This window comes from Drosophila miranda, chromosome 4 (genome assembly GCF_003369915.1).
Source record: "Drosophila miranda strain MSH22 chromosome 4, D.miranda_PacBio2.1, whole genome shotgun sequence".
NCBI lineage: Eukaryota > Metazoa > Arthropoda > Insecta > Diptera > Drosophilidae > Drosophila > Drosophila miranda.
The window spans coordinates 2,537,071-2,556,430 of NC_046677.1; the positions used below are offsets into that span (position 1 = coordinate 2,537,071).

Here is a 19,360-nt window from a genome sequence, read left to right on the forward strand (position 1 = left end):
GCCATGTAGCAGGAAGCCACCAGAAGGCGCTTTTCCTCACTTTCCAGCATCACAACCGTCAGGTCATCCGTGCTGTAATGAGACATAAGGTAAGCATGGATTCACTTGCACCCGACGGGTTGACTACTAGCGTCAGGTCACCGTCTTCCTCATCTTCGTCCTCAAGCGCAAGACCCTGGGCGGCCTCCACGATGGACGATGGATGGGGTCTCTAGAGACTTCTCTATGTCCTCCGCGGATTTCACTGTACCCGGACTCGCGAGCTTCGAAGTAACTGTCTTTTTAAACTTTTCCCAGTTTTGTATTTCGGGGGTTTTTATAGACTGTAACCTTCGAAGAATGTTTGAAGTCGCACTTAAACTGAATGTACTTGTGATCTGAGAAGGAGGGTCTTTCGAGGACCCTCCAGCTAGATACCGTAGTACTGTTTCCCGTTGCAAGTGTTAGGTCTAGCACGTTGGATGAGGTCGGACCTACGAAGGTGTGCTTCTCCCCGACGTTTGCTATATATAGATTAGTTGCTAGTATAAAGTCTAAGGGTGACTCACCTCTATCATTGATGTCGGTGCTTCCCCACACATTGTGGTGGGCATTGGCGTCCGTCCCGATGACGAGTTGATAGTTTTTGGTGCCGGCTTCTGTCACCAGGCTCCTGAGTTCGTCGGGTGGTGCGGGTCTGTCGTGAGCCATGTAGCAGGAAGCCACCAGATGGCGCTTTTCCTCACTTTCCAGCATCACAACCGTCAGGTCATCCGTGCTGTAATGAGACATAAGGTGAGCATGGATTCCCTTTCGTACGAGTACGACGGTTCTGTTCCTGCTTACCGATGTTTTGTAGAACAGGTTGTGATTTGAGGACTTTAGTCCGGCCACTGAATTGCCTGTCGCAATCCAGGGCTCCTGGACTAGAGCTATGTCGGCGAGCCCTTGCTCCATGGCGATGAGGAGCTCCGCCGACGCTACCTTGCTTTTATGCAAGTTGAGCTGCAGCACACTCAGCATGGGTGGCTGGCTCACTTGCACCCGACGGGTTGACTACTAGCGTCAGGTCACCGTCTTCCTCATCTTCGTCCTCAAGCGCAAGACCCTGGGCGGCCTCCACGATGGACTCGAGACCTAAGTCCTTTTCCACCTCGCCTACCTGCAGGGTATGCGCGTCCTTGTCCTTAGGGTGGCGCTTTTTGAGGCGCAGGTAGACGCTACCCATGCCCCACGCCATCTTCCCGAACTTGGGATACAGCAGATCCTCTGCCTCCTTGTTTATTTGGAGGATCACACATTGGCCCCCCTCTTTGGGTAGTGGGCTACGAATGTGTAGGATCCTCCAATCGGTCGTTGGCACGTCCGCGTTTTACCGCTGAAGCTCCATCAGCGCTCGGTCCCCCTGGATTGTGATGGGGAAGAGTACCTTCGCCTTAGGCTCCCGGTCCACAACCTCCAGGTTGGCCCCCTCCCATATAGCCTCCAGTTGGCAGACCGTACGCGGCAGCCACCTTAGGGTTGGATCGTCGTTGCACTTTAGGATCTTAACCCCATTTAGCCACCCAGCACCATCGAACGTGGGCATTGGGGCCGCGGGGTCTTCCTCCATGTGTGCAAACAGTGCGTCGACGAGACGCGCGTGCACCAGCCTCCACTGTGCCGCTGACATCTTGCCATTTCCTTGCTCCGGTCGATGAGTGCCACGATCAAATGTCGTTTAGTCACATCACTGACCTTCGCTTTCGGTTTTGCTGGCTTCTTGGCCACTTTCGGTGGAGGGGCTGCACTCTTGGGCCCGCGTTGCCGCTTGCTCGCCGGAATGTCTTTAATGGCACTCTCAGTCGAGCGTTGCCTCTTGGTGGCCATCATCTCCTCCACCTTATTGGCATATTCGCCATTTGACGCCCTCATCTGTGGCATCTGAGCGTAATGCAGCCGGCCCTGCTCTACTCGCTGCTCGGCCCAGGCTAGCTTTACCTTCTCCTCCTGGGAGATGTCTGCTTTACCCTGCAGCCGGCTTTTGATGTTGAGGGCCGCTTTGTATTGTGCTTTGGCCTTCATCCCCTGGTGCCTGGTTCCGGAGAGCGGAGAAGGCTCTCTTCCTCCGTCCTGCTTAGAGAGAGCACGCTTTCCAGATCCGTGTCTGTGTCGACTACGGCATCTGTGCGGCTCAACTTGCAGGCTGCGGAGTGAGTTGTTTTTGTTGTTGTTGTTGTGGCAGTAGCTTTACAACTGACCGCTGGCGACACGCAGAGAGGATTGCTCCTCCCCGTGCTTGCCGGTGGTAGCAGTCACGCTTCCCACCGACGTTGGGGTTGACATCCCAACCCGTGCTTCATCTATCTTCGCCTCCATGTTTGGCCCGAGGGTCCATACTGGTTAATATTTTTCGGGGGGACCACCCCCTAGCGTTTTAGGCCTGACCGCCAGGCACCTCTAGCCATGGCCCTGGTTCGGTTCCCCCGACTTTGAATCGGGAACACGCCGGACCGTACCCTTAGCTAGACACTGCATTACCCCGGACAGAGCAAGCGACAGTGCATTACCCTTGTCCATTGCCCAGCCGGCACCCTCGTGGAGGGTTCATCTAGAGGATTTTCGCCAGCCAGAAGAACTGAAACTAATTGACAAATTTTCAAGTCTGCGATCCTCAATTCCGATTACGGCCGACCTATGCATTTTGCAACTGTTTGGTTTCTTAGACGCATCCAACAGAGCTTTTGGCGGCGTAATTTATGCTCGTGTTAGGGATGAAAGGGGAGGAATTTCGGTGCGACTGGTAACGGCCAAGTCCAAGGCCTTACCAGTTAGGGTAACATCTTTGCCGCGCTTAGAGTTACAAGGGGCATTGTTAGTGGCCAAGCTAATGGCAAAGGTATGTGCGTGCCTTTACATACTGGTAGAGAAAGTTAACTATTTTACGGGTTACACAATTGTGTTAAATCACCTGTCGTCACATGCTAGTCGATGGACCTCCTTCGTTGCCAACAGGGTGGCTCAAATACAAGAGCTCACATTTGTACAGGATTGGTTCAAGGTCGACACAAAATCTAACACTGCAGATATTGTATCTAGGGGATTATTGGTGACAGAATTGAGCAAGTCAACGATGTTGTGGAATGGTCCAGAATTTCTAATGGATGCAGCAGATGACTGGGCCAAATTTAATTGGAGTGAGGAAATCTAAACAGTGTCGGAGGAGAGGAAATGTAAGTTTTCGCTGATAGGTGGTAAACTAGAAGGCAATGAGAAGTAAGATGTTGTGGGGAGGTACAAATTTGAAAGTGATTTCCTCAAATTGCAGCGAGTTTTTGCTATATTTTTCGCTGGCGTAGAATATCGATGAGATCGAACTTAAATGAAACAGGCAACCTTACTGCAGCTGAAATGGAGGGCGGATTGCGCTATATTGTTTATAGTCAAGGAAAACGCCTAGTAAAGGTGTATCTGTGCATACAAATAGTATGCTTCGCGACTTAAGCTCTTTGCAAGGCGTGGATTGAGTTCTGACCTATTTTGCGACAACGCTACCAATTTTGTAGGTGCGTCACGAGAGCTCAACAGAGCTTTCGACTCGCCAAGTCAGAAGCCCATTGACGACGAATGCATCCTGCGAAGAGTCAGGTTTCACTTCATCCCCCACGCTCCCCTCACTTTGAAGGATAATGGGAGAGCGCCGTGAAGGTGGCTAAACAGCTGCTTGTGAAATGCACTAACAGCACAGAAGTAAACTATGAAGATCTTGCGAGTGCTATCACACAAGGCGAAGCGGTGATGAATTTTAGACCTCTGCATCCCTTGTCATCGGACCCGAATGAACCAGTCGACGCAGCACTGTTGAAACTGGTGGTACACATGTTCTGGCGTCGCTGGTCGTCCGAATATTTCACGTTGCTGCAGAAGCGGACAAAGTGGAACACTGTAGCCAACAACATTCAACTTGGTACACTGGTCCTGGTCACCCAGGAGCGGATGGTGCAGTTCGGGCTGTAACACTCAGGACTGGACTCTTCAAGCGCAACGACTTGACCGCCGACTCCCACAAACCACCGAAGTGGGGTGCTCGTGGGGGGGGGGATGCTCCCCTTGCTCCGCTGCGAACGTCCGCAGGCTGGTCTGCTGTACCTGGAACGCTTTATGCAGCGTCCTCAGCTCGTTTCAGGCTCCGACGAAGTTGGTACCGCTGTCGGAATACATCCTATGCGAAAGGCCGTATCTTGCGATGAAGCTTTTAAACGACAGAAAAAAACAATTAGTTGACAGGTCCGGGACAAGTTCTAAATGGACGGCCTTGGAAGGGAAACAAACAAATACCGCGATATACATTTTGATAGGCGGACGTCCTCGAATCTGAAGCGAGACGATAGTAGGGTCACAGAAGTCCACGCCACAAATCAGGAATGGACGACCTTTTCTATTTTTCTGTCTGCCGGCAGATTTCCCATGATCTGACTCATCAATTTCGCTTTGTAGCGAAAAGAGTGGATGCGTCTCCTAACTATATGAGTGCATTCCTGACGTGCATTTACGACCCAAATCTTCTGTCTTAGCCGACTAACTAGTGTCTTTGGATTGGCATGACAATTTTTTAAGTTCAAATTTCTCAAAAAAAAGTTTAACTAAGTGACTCTTGGCGGGCAGTAGAATTGGAAACTTGGCATCAAGCGGCACAGGAGCATGCAACAACCTGCCTCCCACCCTGATAAGTGAAAACGTTCGCCTTTTTTCTGACATCTTTTGGACAAATGGGGCCATCATTTGCAGGCTTGGCGACAGAGCCGGTTCCTTTTTCAAGTGTTCGTTGAACAATCTCCATCAATTTGAGGGACGATTTCTGCAACTCCTTTACAGTTACCTCCCTAAAGCGCTCTTTTTCCCTGTCGATGGTCAAAAACCGGTACACAATACCCGCAAATACTCAAACTAATTTAATGAACGACGAAAAACGAGAAAATATCTGATTGGGAAATCAACACCAATTAAAACTTGGGCGTACTTTTTACCTCCGAGTCCCTTGCATCCAAAAACGCTCAGGCTCACATAAAAGTTTCGGACCTTCTTGCCAAAATGATTCAAGGAGTTCAGGGACGTCGCATCCACGAGACGCCAAGTCCGCTGGATTATACAGCGAAGGCACGAGTCTTTCCAGAAATACACGCTCTCAGTTCTGCATTTGTCAAGAACTTGTTTGACTTATGACCAAAACTGAGCCAAGAGAGTGGCGGCGTATAGTTCAAGCCTTGGTATGGTATTCGTATTTAGCGTTTGCTTCCAGCAATCGACAACAGACTTGACTGTTTTCGATTACTCTAAACCGTTAACTTGAACAGCTGAGCACCCACTCGAAAATTATACCTTGTAATGGTCACTGCGTGAAGATTCCGCAAATTCTTCCTCAAGCCTTCCCTACCTGAATGCAATTCCATCGGAATCGCTGCATCCCATTCCAATTAGAGTGCCCAAGTCTTCGGAGGAGAATTTTGGACGTCATGCCAATGGGGATCAGCAACCCCAACGGATGGAATAGTTGCGCACTAACTGAGAGAATTACGAACGTGAAACCCTTCAGTGTTCGCCTTCAGATCATATCGGGCCTCTGTTCTTTCATTCATTAATTGGATGTGACTTTCTATGAATTTTTGAATCTCGTTCAACTGGTCCCTTCTATCACCATTATTGATTGTTCCATTAAATGTTGGGGTTACGCCGAATTTCAAACCAGCCGGAAGCCTTAAATCGTTCCCAAATAATGCAGCCGCCGACGTCGTCAATGACATCGGAGCGATATGCCATTCAAATAAGATAAAATAATAAAAATAATAAAATAATAATATATTGAAATTAGCTCACCAAATTTTTCTGATTTGCGTCGACGACTTTCCTAAGATACTCCTCTAAAGTTCTGTTAAAACGTTCTATCATTCGATCCGAATTTTTCGAATTCCTAATGTTTCGCATGCTTCTTTGAATGTGTGAGATTCAAAATTACTACCTTGGTCAGAATATAATTCCATTAGTACTCCGAATTTTGTTATTGAAAATTGCCATAGCCCATCACCAATGGGGAACGCAGTTTTTCTTTATCTTCGTTATCCATCTCCACTTGCCAATTAAAAAACACGTTCGTCACTGTCGATGCTTCCTGATTTAGGATCGGATATACTTTGGACTACTTGCTAAAATAATCAATTACCACGAGCACATATTTATTTGCACTGTCACTGGCTGGGAATGGGTCTACTATATCCATTGCACTACTCCCAAACGGCTCTAGTAGATGCTCCTTTTGCCATAGCACAACGGTCACATCGACGGATCCAATCAGTTACTGACTCCTGACAACCACCCCAAAAGAATCGTTTTTTAATCTTATTGATTATTCTGTTGATGCTTAAGTTTCCGGTCCTGCATCCATTTTACTACTTTTACGTTTTGCTATGGCATCGCCCACGAGGCCTGTAAACCCGGAGCATTTTGCGTGCACTACGCTATCGCAGAGCCTGCAGGAGATAATCGGCTGATCATGGGTGATCTCTTTCCGACAAGATTTTTTGGCACATATTCGCTTCTAGCTCTTTCTTAAACCGGTTGTGTTTTTTTCTTGCTCCTGCATTCTCCGCCCTTTGCTTAAATATCATACAACATTGTTGTGACTTTGTTTTGATATATCATCGCATCTCTTTAATTTGATTTTACTTTGTGTTAATCACCAGTGTTTCGTTTGTAAACAAGTGTTTAACATAAATTCAATATTCGCAACGTAACGCATCGGACTCGTGCAGGCAATTTGTTATTGTTTTTTTCCCAGTCTGCTTTTCGTTATCGCTTCTTCGGTGTGCACTGTTCTTGTGCATCAGCGTTTGCATCGCCCACACTCTCTCGTCAGCATAAGCGGGCCTGCTGCTCGCATTTTTGCTCTCACTCTCTCTGGATTGCCTATACTCTCCCTCTTTGTGGACTTTTCTTTTGTGTCTCTGCTTTGGTGAGTTTACTGCTCGTTTCCTGCACTTCGTTGGATCATCTGCTTTGAATTATTGCCGCTGCAGCTGATTGTCGGGCTCGCTCTGCTGTCTGCTCTCCCATTTTACCTGCGCTCTCACTCCGTTATTTTATTATTCGTGCACAGTGATTTTACTGCTGTCAATAATGGCAATCGTTTGTAGTGCAAAGAAATGTGAATTCGGTGGTGTTATCATTGGTGATTCATTCCTTAGCTGCTGGCTGTGCGACAATTTTGCCCACATAAAATGTGCTGGTGGCGGAAATTTTGGCCGGCTAAATGATCTGATCTGGAAACGCATGGGCCTGTCTTGGTCATGTCTGGCTTGTCGGGAGATTGAGGCAGAAATGCGCACATTTATGAGAGACTCGAACTGGGTTTCTGGATGTTTGTGACAATTTGTGGCTCTCAACGAGAAATTTCTTGCCCTTGAATCGCAGTTTCTTGGGCTAGACGGAAAATTCTGCATAATGATACCAATCTCTTGCAACCTAATCCGATTGGTACGCCTGCCTCCCACCTTCAACCATCGGAAGCATTTGTTACTCCGTGTGGTCATGCCTCGCCGTTATCTGTAAATCCGCCAACGGTGGCTCCGGTGTTCTTTACACCGAGCAATGTGCTTCCTTCGAGCATCCAAGTTCCCAACAGCATCAATCCCATCCTTGCAGTTTCTGCTGCCGTCACTTCTGACGTGGTGAGTGCTCCTAGTGCGGGTGTGTTGGTTGCTGGTGATGTCTTGCGAATTCCTGCTCCAGCCGTTGCTGCCAATTCTTCTGCCCCAGGACCGAGATCTCTTTTAGGAGTTGCTCCACCATCTCGATCTCGCTCGGGACTTCAACTTAGAGCAGTGGTCCCTCGGAAAGCAATATTTGTTTCTCGTCTTATTACTGAGGCTACAACGGAGGACGTTAAACAACATCTTTCCTCTAAACTTAACGCTTCGCCTGATGATATAGTTGTGACTAAATTTACATTTAAACATAAGCGCAACATATCATCCTTTAAAATTCTTCTTCCTGATTCTTTACTATCCAGTTCTCTAGAACCGTCAATATGGCCTGAGCATACAATTATGCATCAGTAGTGCGTCCTTTGATTTTGCTGCCATCGCGTTTACCGAAACCTGGCTTAACTCCTCTGTCAATGATCATGAAATTTGCATTGATAGTTACACTATTTATAGAATGGACCGACCATCTTTTGCAGGTGGGGTTCTGATTGCAGTTAAATCTGTTTTCTCATCTGAGTTATTCCCATTCAATAACATCCATGGAATTGAATTTGTTGCAGTCAAAGTTCGTGTTGGCTCGGCATTTTTCTATTTAACCTGCTCTTACATTCCTCCCAGGTCTGATGCTGAGCTTTACTTACACCACCTCTCAGCAATTAATACTGTCGTATCTGCATTAGGGTGCAATGATCGAATTATTGTCATGGGGGACCTTAACCTCCCATTTCTTTCTTGGCTGCCTTGTGATGACGCTAACCTGTTGCTTCCCAATCGCCATAATGACTTTATCAATGGGCTAACGGATATTTCCCTTGTCCAAATTAATGCCGTTAAAAACATTAGGGACAGACTTCTTGACCTCGTGTTTGTTAACGATGCTTCTCTTGCTACGGTATCCAGAGCAAGCCCAATATATTTGTCGATATCCCTTGAGTGTACCCGATCTGGTTGTGTTGACAGTTCCATGGCTCCTTGCCACATAAAGTGTTTTCGCAAAACAAACTTTATCGATTTAGATCTACATCTCTCGCGTGTTGATTGGTCGTTTCTTTATTCATTACCGAACATAGATGCAACTGTTAGCTCGTTTTATAGCTCTATTTACTCCGCCCTTAATACATTTGTTCCAGACATCACTGTACCCGTATCATCCAAGCCTCCCTGGTTCTCCAAGTATTTGTCATACTTAAAAAACAATAAATCCCGGCTCTATAAAAAGTACCAGAAGTCGGGCTCCACGTCGGCCTTAACCTCTATACTCCTCCGCTCGTTCTCTGTTCCTTGCTGTTAATAGTCAGTGTTATAATCATTACCTTTCACAATGTAGTAGTAACTTTCGTAGTGATCCTAAAAAATTCTATTCGTTTGTTAACTCTAAGCGTAAGTCTTTTCCTCCGTCCCTTCATTACCAGAACAAAACAGAAGCTTATGCTGTTTGTATTGCAAATTAATTCGCTACCTTTTTCCAAACAACGTACTCATCTCATATTTACAATGCATCCACTCCGTATCTATACCAGCTACCTCAAGCTAACAGCATTTTTCTGCCCTTTTTCGAGGAAAGCGTTGTTCTGGAAGGTTTGTCATCTATGGACATATCGTTTTCTGCGGGTCCAGATAAGGTACCAAGTTGCATTTTAAAACACTGTGCCCAGTCCCTTTGCAAACCCTTGACCTTTCTCTTCAAGCTCTCTTTGGAACAGTCTTGTCTCCCAGTAATTTTGAATCATTCCGCTTCACAAAAAAGGTTCAAGATCAAACATTGAAAACTATCGTGGTATCGCAAAGCTTTCCGCCATCCCGAAGCTTCTTGAGTTCCTGGTCACCCGGCAACTGCAACATCTTTGTTGAAGCTTGATATCTCCGTCGCTTTCCGTCGTTTTTTCAGACATCGTTCAACATCGACTAACCTTCTTGAGTTTTCTAACCTAATCCACCGTGGTTTTCAAATTGGTTTGCAGACGGATGTAGTTTTTACGGACTTCAGCAAGGCATTCGATTCTGTGAACCATGCTCTGCTTATTCACAAGCTCTCTTTATTAGGGTTCCCAACGAATCTTCTAGATTGGATTTTGTCCTATCTCTCTAACCGTACTCAACGTGTCTTTTTTTCTAACGTGTTGTCAAATACTGTTAATGTTACTTCAGGTGTGCCACAGAGAAGTCATCTGGGCCCGCTTCTGTTTATTCTATTTGTGAATGACCTTCCTCAAGTTATAACATACTCTACACTAATTTATGCTGATGATGTTAAAATCTGTCTTTCTTACTCTGATTGGTATTTGCACACACGCCTTCAATTGGATCTAAGTGAACTACTATTGTTGTGTTCAACTAATCTTCTTTTTCTGAACCTTTCCAAATGCAAACTTATGACATTTTACCGTCGCGCTCCACATTTTGTCTCATATGTTCTAGAAAATCATGTCCTTGAGCGAATTTCGAGATCAAATGACCTCGGAGTCCTTTTTGATCATAAGATGTGTTTTAACAGCCATATAGCTGCAACTGTAAATAAAGCTAAGGGTGTTTTAGCGTTCATCAAGCGTTGGTCCAAAGAGTTTGACGACCCGTACGTTACGAAACAACTGTACATATCGTTAGTACGTCCTATATTGGAGTATTGTTCTTGTGTGTGGAGCCCGCACTATTAAGAGCAGCAGGTTGCTATTGAATCCGTGCAAATCAATTTTAAATTTTTGCCCTTCGTAACTTTAACTGGGACTCGGGTAGAATCTTGCCACACTACCGGTCTAGGCTAAATCTTATTGACCTGCCGTCGTTGCACCATCGCAGAATATGCAATGGCGTAATGTTTGTGCACAAGCTCCTTCTCGGGACTGTTGACTCCCAAACTCTCTTGGGGCAGATTGACTTGGCCGTTCCATCTAGACCTACCCGTACTTTTAGGCCTATCCGTTTACCCATATGTAGGTCTAATTATGCTGATCATGAACCTTTTAGGGTTTTATGCCTTAATTATAACTCCCTCTGCCAAACCCTATCCCCTGATCTGTCTCTTAAACTAATTGCATGCAATATTTATAATCACTTAAATTTAGCTAACTTTTGACTTCTCTTTTTCCGCCTTTAGTAATTAAGTACCATTATTAACAGATAATTTGTTAATTTAATAAATAAATAAATAAATACCAGAGAAAACTCCATACTAAAAAATTTGGTCAAAATTAAAATCAAATAATATTTCGAAACAAATGGCCATCAAACCAGACAAACGCTAATATGAGGAGAACAGTTGCAGCTGAAGCAAAACAAAAACTCGTTTGAGCTACGAAAGCAAAAGAACGAACGATTATTGATCGAAGACATGTGTTTCCTCATATGCGGTAGTTTACTACACAGGTTAGGAATGCCAAATCGTGGAATGAGACATTTAATCGAGAATTTAAACGGGAACGTGAATATGATAACCAGGAATGAAATTTAGCAGTTCAAAAAAAGGTACTCCTGTTGAATCCCCAACAAAAGTTTGTGATACCTTATTGAAGACAATTGATGAAGGAAATGGTGATTTGTATTTCCTGGATGACCCTGGTGGAACTGGTAAGACATTCCTGATGTCAATGGTTTTAGCCACTTTTCTTGCGAGATATAAAATTGCAGTTGCTGTTGAATAGCAGCAAAGACTATACAATACCAAGATGTTGCATGAGGAACAAATGCTTTTTCAATTTTCGTTTGACGCTTCATGGTACGGGCGCGCGGGGCTAGTACTTCAATTCTCTTTTACGCTACCTTCGCCTCCGAAATGCTACTCGGCTTCGTCAATGCCTCGGTCAGCGTCGAGTCGGTGTGAAAGCATGTCTGCGTGCCGAAACCGTAGGGCAGCGTGGTCGCTGATGTCTCAGAATTGAAACCCCGCGCGCTCCCTCGTGCCTTTTGGGTCCTAATGTTAGGACCCGCCATAGAACAGCTTTTTGGTCGCTCATGCAACATCTTGGTATTGTATACTTTTTGATAGCAGCCATATTGTTAGAAGGATTCCGTACGGCACGTTCAGCATTAAAATTGCTGTTAAATCTTCTAAATATTGAAGAACCTATATGAAAACTTGCAAAAAACTGCGTATCAGCCGTACCGACGAAATAAACGCTTACCTAAAATCATCGAATCTATGGCGCTATTTAAAGAAACTTCAGCTGATAACAAACATGAGAGTTGCATTGCAAAATGATACATCTGCTGAAGATTTCTCAGAGCGATTGCTGACTATCGGTAATGGTCAAGTACCTGTCGACGAATCGAGCGGATTGATTTAATTTCTTCAGAATTTCTGTAACTTTGTCACAAGAAAAGACGAGCACATGAAGAAAGTATTCCCAAACATCATTTGCAACTACAACGAGGGGGAACGTTGTGAGTTGCTGCGGAGACCGCAACTCTACATTTATACCCGATAATTAGTCAGTATGGCTCTCCTCCGGCAGACGCCGCTAATATTGAACCACACGACAAAGAGTGCGTGCGAGAGAGACAGAAAATCAGTCTGAGCGTGACGTCGGGCGCTGCGTAGCCAGTGCAAATTGATTTGTTCCTTTTGGCTATAAAAATGATCCGATCTGATCCAGATTCGGCAATCTGATAGATATGGTCATTCTCTATGATTGTGCGTTAGTTTTCTCGAATCTTCAATATTGTGTATGCCACAGATTTTCATCCTTTGTGGAGGCGGAAAGGGGCAGGGCCAAATTTTGAGATATATGTTTTATAGTGAGATAAAACAGGAGTGTGGATACCAAATTTGGTTGCTCTAGCCTTAATAGTTTGCCTGAGATTTTCGTCCTTTGCGGGGGCGGAAGGGGGTGTGGCGAAATTTTGAGACAAAAAGGTCAAGATCCGATATCACAGGAATGTGGATACCAAATTTGGTTGCTGCAGCTCTTATAATCTCTGAGATCCTTGAACTCATATTTTGCAATAGGCAAAACCGACCATGAAACCTGTGTGTTAGAGAGAGACAGAGCGAGAGAGAATGAAATTGTTTTCTTGATTCTGGCTATAATAATTATACGATCTGGTTTAGATTTTGCATTTTAAAAGATAAAGTCATCCTCTACGATTCTCTGTTTTCTCGTATCTTTGAAATTGTGGATGCCACAGACTTTCGCACTTTGTGGGGGCGGAAGTGGGCGGGGCAAAGTTTTGAAATATATTTGTAACAGTGACTTATCACAGAAGTCCGGATATAAAATGTCGTTGCTCTAGCTCTTATTGTCTTTGAGCACTAGGCGCTAATAGGGACGGACAGACGGAAAGAGAGACAAACAGACAAACAGACAGGGCTCAATCGACTCGGCTATTGATGCTGGTCAAGAATATATATACTTTATGGGGTCGGAAACGATTCCATCTGAACGTTACACACATCCATTTTCACCACAAATCTAATATACCACAATACTCGTTTTGAGTATCGGATATAATAAACATGATAAAATCAAGAATCTGCTTATTTATTACCTCTAAGGCGGAAAAAAGTTCACCGGGTCATCTAAAAATTGTTCGCTGTAAATTAGCCACATTTAATTAGGCAAATTTTTTTGTTGCGTGGCAGAACAACGTCTGCGCAGAGCCAGCTGGTATAATTTATAAAAATCTCCCAAACCGTTGGATCGTTATTAATGCATTTTTTTGTTTGCTCAAAAATTTGTCCCCTTTGCCAATAACGATAGCAAACGATAAAATATGCTGTTTAAATTGCATAAATTATAAGATCACATATTCTGACTGATTACCGGGTAAATAAAGCCGCGGACCGTGCCTTAAGAAGGACCCGAACCACCGGATATTGCCATCACAGGAACTAGACCTGTGGTGCCAAACCCACTGTTAGGTATCCCACCATGGCTAGCCTAAACTAGACCTAATATCTAACTGCATTTATATAAAGCAAAACAAAATCCGTCGGCTTAAATGTGGAGAAATTTAACTTCTCTAATGCCAGGGAGATAGCTTCCCTTAAGATAAGCGTCTCCCAATTCAATTCGTTACCATTTGTTGAAACAAATTTTGGCCAGATCATTTGGTTGTAAAAGAATACAAGGCTAAGAAGAAGAGGCCCCCATAGCTCTCTCAAATCAAAATCAGTGCAATGTTTCATCCTCATCTTCCCGTCCTAAGACTACTAACTTCTACTACTACAAAACTTTTTTTTAGCAACCTATCAGAGTGTTGGAGGCTTACGCAGTAAGCTTGGAACTCTCTACCGGGATAGTGTCAGCCAAATTTGAGGTTAGGCACAAGCTAAATTGGTGGTAATGGTGTCAAATTTACGTTAATGCTTCAATAAGTCATATATTTTTTCTTTATTTATTTAGTATGTATATTATTTTAATCGGGATAGTTTTGGTGGTCAATTGTTAATTATTTATTTCTCTGTTCATAGGTTTCTGTGCCACAAACCGGTCAATTAGCACTTGATCTAATGTGTGGAGCTTATCCTGCATCACGCTGTAGTCCTTCAAAGTGGTTTAATTATATGGGAGATGTAAACAACATATATGTTCCATTTCAAATAACATATATTCAACACCCAACAAATGCTTCAAGAAATGGAACTGTGCCATTAAACCCACACACTTTTCCCTGTAACAAAGCGATAAATGTAAGTTGTATTATTACCTAATTATACAGTCATGAGTATTGCGAGTAGTAAGTTATCGCGCAAAAACTACTTTTTAGTCTACAGCTGCTTTAAGAGCTAGGAGATGAAAAATCTCCATTAAAAAAAAATTTTTTTTTATCCGATACAGTATGAACATTTTTATAAGATTGGCTAAGTTTTATAGCAACTATAAGGAAAACTGTCGTTCGGAATTATTCACCTTGTTTTAAGTTTTATAAGATCTATTGGAGCAACTGTCCTTCGGAATCCTTTACCTTTACCAGCCATCCAAACACTGCCTGAAATTGTTGCTCGTACAAATACTTGTGGAAGTGTTTGAGTCTGTGTACGACTATTAACAGCTCTCTTCGATTAGAAAAGTCGATTTTTTTGCCTTCGACAATTACTTCCAATTACTTTTATGAAGATTAATTGAAACATATGCGAATCCGGAAACAAATCTGTGCTAATTTGTGTATCAGGAGGGCGTACTTACTTTTTCACTTACTTTTGCGTTTTACGTTTTCAACCAAAACGGTTTGTTTTAATTTTAAGCACTTCCCGTTTTCGAAAATTTTTGTCATCGATATTTTGTATTTTCTTGTGTCCTGTTAATTGCACAATTTTTCTGTATAAACTTGGCGACCTATTGAACCATGTGGTAGTCCCAAAACATTTGTAGTTCGAGTTTATTTTGTGGACGAGGCCAATTCTAAACTGCAGCAATAATTTTCTTATCTAACTTTCTACTTAGCTACATATATACATACAGTGCCGCTCAACTGAATAGGTTCAACAATTTTCAAAAGTCAAACCGCTATATTTTTTTAACCAACTTACCGATTTATATGAAACCATTTTTTTTTCATAGATTTATTCATTGTAAATATAGCAAGAAAGTTTGTGGTTTCCAGGACACGTTTTTAAAGGCTATTTATTAATTTTTTCAAAAACATTACAAACGAGGGGGAACGTTGTGAGTTGCTGCGGACACCGCAACTCTACGGTTATACCCGATACTAAGTCAGTATGGCTCTCCTCCGGCAGACGCCGCTAATATTAAACGACACGACAAAAAGTGCGTACGAGAGAGACAGAAAATCAGTCTGAGCGTGACGTCAGGCGCATCGTAGCCACTGAAAATTGATTTCTTGCTTTTGGCTACAAAAATGATCCGATCTGATCCAGATTCAGCAATCTGATAGATATGGTCATTATCTATGATTCTGCGTTTTTAGTTTTCTCGAATGTGCAATATTGTGGATGCAACAGATTTTCGTTCTTTGTGTGGGCGGAAGGGGGTGGGGCGAAATTTTGAGATACACGTTTTATAGTAAGATCTAACAGGAGTGCGGATACCAAATTTGGTTACTCTAGCCTTAATAGTCTCTGAGATTTTTGAATATCCCCAGATTTTCGTCCTTTGCGGGGGCGGAAGGGGGTGTGGCGAAATTTTGAAACAAACTCGTCTCGGTCCGATATATTAGGAGTGTGGATACCAAATTTGGTTGCTCTAGCTTTTGTAGTCTCTGAGATCTAGGCGCTAATGTTTTACTCTAAGCAAAGCCGCCTATGCTACGTGTGTGTTAGAGAGAGACAGGGCGAGAAAAAATGAAATTGTTTTCTTGATGCTGGCTATAATAATAATACGATCCAATTCAGATTCCGCTGTCTTAAAGATATGGTCATTCTCTACAATTCTACGTTTTTGGTTTTCTCATATCTTTAAAATTGTGGATGCCACAGATTTTCGTCCTTTGTGGGGGCGGAAGTGGGCGGGGCGAAGTTTTGAAATATTTTTGTAGCAGTGACATATCACAGAAGTCTGGATCCAAAACATCGTTGCTCTAGCTCTTATAGTCTTTGAGCACTAGGCGCTGAAGGGGACGGACAGACGGACAGACAGACATGGCTCAATCGACTCGGCTATTGATGCTGATCAAGAATATATATACTTTATGGGGTCGGAAACGATTTCTTCTGGACGTTACACACATCCACTTTTACCACAAATCTAATATACCCCAATACTCATTTTGAGTATCGGGTATAAAAATGCCTATATATTCTAGCTCAACTGAATAGGTTCAGGAATTTAAAAATTCAAAAAGCACATCTTTGGCTGTTTTTAACATACAAAAATAACCATGAAGTATAAGTTAGTATTTGGAAGTCCCACCTTGGTTTTATATTACTTCATATATTCGATCAGTTAAGGACTTGTAATAATTTTCTGATTTAATACGCCCTCATATACTTTTCGAAACAATAACCCCCCCACAAAACGGTCAAGGTCCGATATCACAGGAGTGTGGATGCCAAATTTGATTGTTTTCATCATTCTGGCTATAATAATGATACGATCTGGTTCAGATTCTGCAGTCCAGAAGATATTGATCATTCTCATTCGATTCTGAGTTTTTGGCTTTCTCGTATCTTTAAAATTGTGGATGCCACAGATTTTTATCCTTTGTGGTCCGATGTTTTGAAATACACTTGTTATAGGGACATATCACAGAAGTCTGGATACAAAATGTCGTTGCTCTAGCTCTTATAGGACATTGGTCCTATGGACTATGGACTTACGCCAATACTACCACTTTACGTTCATCATGCAAAACATGTGCCTCCGATATCTCCTCCTCTTCGCTCTTCCTCTGTCGGACTCTGCTTGAGCAATGTTATTTTAAAGTCATCGCGGTGCTATGATGATCGTTTGATGATTGTTTGAATAGGGACTTACACCTGTTGCTCAAATGACCACATTTCAAACAGTTATAGCATAGATATCATCTTATTCCTCGCAGTGAGCATTAAAGTTAGATATTCTCGCATGAAATGTATGTATTTATTGTATTCTTAGCTGCTCATCCACCGATTTCAAACGATTGAGTTCTTCTTGTAGTATCTCCAAATTCAGGGTTTGTGGTGTTGAATGGAAGCTTCACGATATACTTTTCTTTTTCATCTTGTGCATGTGTGGTCACAACGTGTTTCTCGACCCGCTCATCTTCGGGCTTAAGTTTGGTAGGGTAGTCGACGTTCTTCAGCTCCCAAAACTTCTGGAGCGAAGCATCTATATCCAATGTTTGTGACGGCGCTTCGGCTCGTCGCGCCGGGTTCCACAGAAATTTGTTTGATCTCTGGGTGTGGTAGCTGAAAGAGAGTCTCGTGGTTCAAGAATAAGGCGGGCTTTGAGCGGTAATAAAAGAGAGTGTTTTTCTGCTGGCTCTTCCTTCGGGGTCGTCCTTCGGGTTGGCCGCACGTGGCGGATGGTTGCGTGCTGGTCCTGGTAGTCTTCTGGTCGGTGTCGGTTAATGCGCTCCGAGGGGAAGAATGTTGCGGAGGGTGAATGCGCTCCGAGGAGAAATAATGTTGCGGAGGGTTAATGCGCTCCGAGGAGGGGAAAGGCGGCGGAGGGTTAATGCGCTCCGAGGAGAAATAATGTTGCGGAGGGTTAATGCGCTCCTAGGAGAAATAATGCTGCGGAGGGCTAATGCGCTCCGAGGAGAAATAATGTTGCGGAGGGTTAATGCGCTCCGAGGAGAAATAATGTTGCGGAGGGTTAATGCGCTCCGAGGAGAAATAATGTTGCGGAGGGTTAATGCGATCCGAGGAGAAATAATGTTGTGGATGGTTAATGCGCTGCGAGGAGAAATAATGTTGCGGAGGGTGAATGCGCTCCGAGGAGAAATAATGTTGCGGAGGGTTAACGCGCTCCGAGGAGAAATAATGTTGCGGAGGGTTAATGCGCTCCGAGGAGAAATAATGTTGCGGAGGGTGAATGCGCTCCGAGGAGAAATAATGTTGCGGAGGGTTAATGCGCTCCGAGGAGAAATAATGTTGCGGAGGGTTAATGCGCTCCGAGGAGAAATAATGTTGCGGAGGGTTATTGCGCTCCGAGGGGAAAGGTGGCGGAGGTTTACTGCGCTCCGAGGAGGATGGGAGGATCGCTGGGGCTGCTGGTGGCTGCTACTGATGCTTACCTCTCCACGGGCCGGAGCCGAACTGATGCTGATCGCTCTGGCGGAGCCCCTTTTATTTCCGAAAAGCAGCTGATCGTACGGTCTGTCCCTAGCGCGTTGTGCTGAGGGGTCCCTAACGCGTTTGTACGGATCGGCTGATAGTGTGCCCGTTGGAGCTTGGGTTATGGTCACACTTGGGGCGGTCAGCTGTGGGTGTGACCGTGGGTGGCTGTGCTACGGGCCCATTGGTGGTGATCAGCTGTGGTTGGTTTTATGTATCTTTTATTGTTTGTTTATTTATATTTATTTCTTATGTGGCAGGTCTTCATGTATTTGTCGCTTATGTTCTACTTATCCTACTAATACTTATTTTATAGTCTTCATGGCTTGTCTTGGTGTTTCTAGTGATATTGTTGTGGTGTTTGTGGCGCCGGCGCTTGGTCTTCCTGGCGCTGGGCGTCACATGTTGTTGTTAGTGCAATTGCGTTTAGGTGATGAAATGGAGATAACTTTGCCGTCATACATTTTCCTTCATATTAATGTATACCAAACGTGTTGGGTCGCCATGTATGTCATTTAGTGCAGTCGTATTTAGTGTCTGAGCCATATTCGCTGAGTTCATCGAAGTCAGCAGGCCTGTTGACGATGATAAGGCTAAAGACGGATTTATCTTGTGGGTAAAACAATCTCAAAGCAGCACCGGGTGGCGGCTCCGTTATCATGACCAATTCGTAAGGCTAGCAGTGGAATTATCCCAAACAAACAAAATAAGCAACGGCTTTACGGGAACACTAAGGAAGGACTCTCTGGTACATATCTGTAAGACCAAGTTTTAGCATAACATTCGTACGTACCTTCTCTTTACGGTATATCCGATTCAATTAATTTTTTTCAAAATGTTGGACGAAATATATATTGGAGCGCCTTTCGTATGCATGTACGTTTATATTTAAATGGATGGTATTATTTGTTTTATTTAATTTTCAGCATATGCACTTATGTAAGGCACACGAGGCTCCAGTAGTGTTGGGTTGGTTATAGTGCGATGATAATAA

At 43.9% G+C, this 19,360-nt stretch overlaps 1 protein-coding gene across 5 annotated transcripts in view; it reads left to right on the top strand.

Moving 5' to 3' along the window:
- LOC117188775 (NPC intracellular cholesterol transporter 1) overlaps positions 1–19,360 on the top strand; it is a 250,321-nt gene that overhangs the window by 105,860 nt on the left and 125,101 nt on the right. For all 5 annotated transcript variants that reach the window (XM_033393141.1, XM_033393139.1, XM_033393143.1 and 2 more), the window contains exon 6: positions 14,122–14,340. In XM_033393141.1, the coding sequence (XP_033249032.1) occupies positions 14,122–14,340 (219 nt within the window). The remainder of the gene's footprint in view (positions 1–14,121; positions 14,341–19,360) is intronic.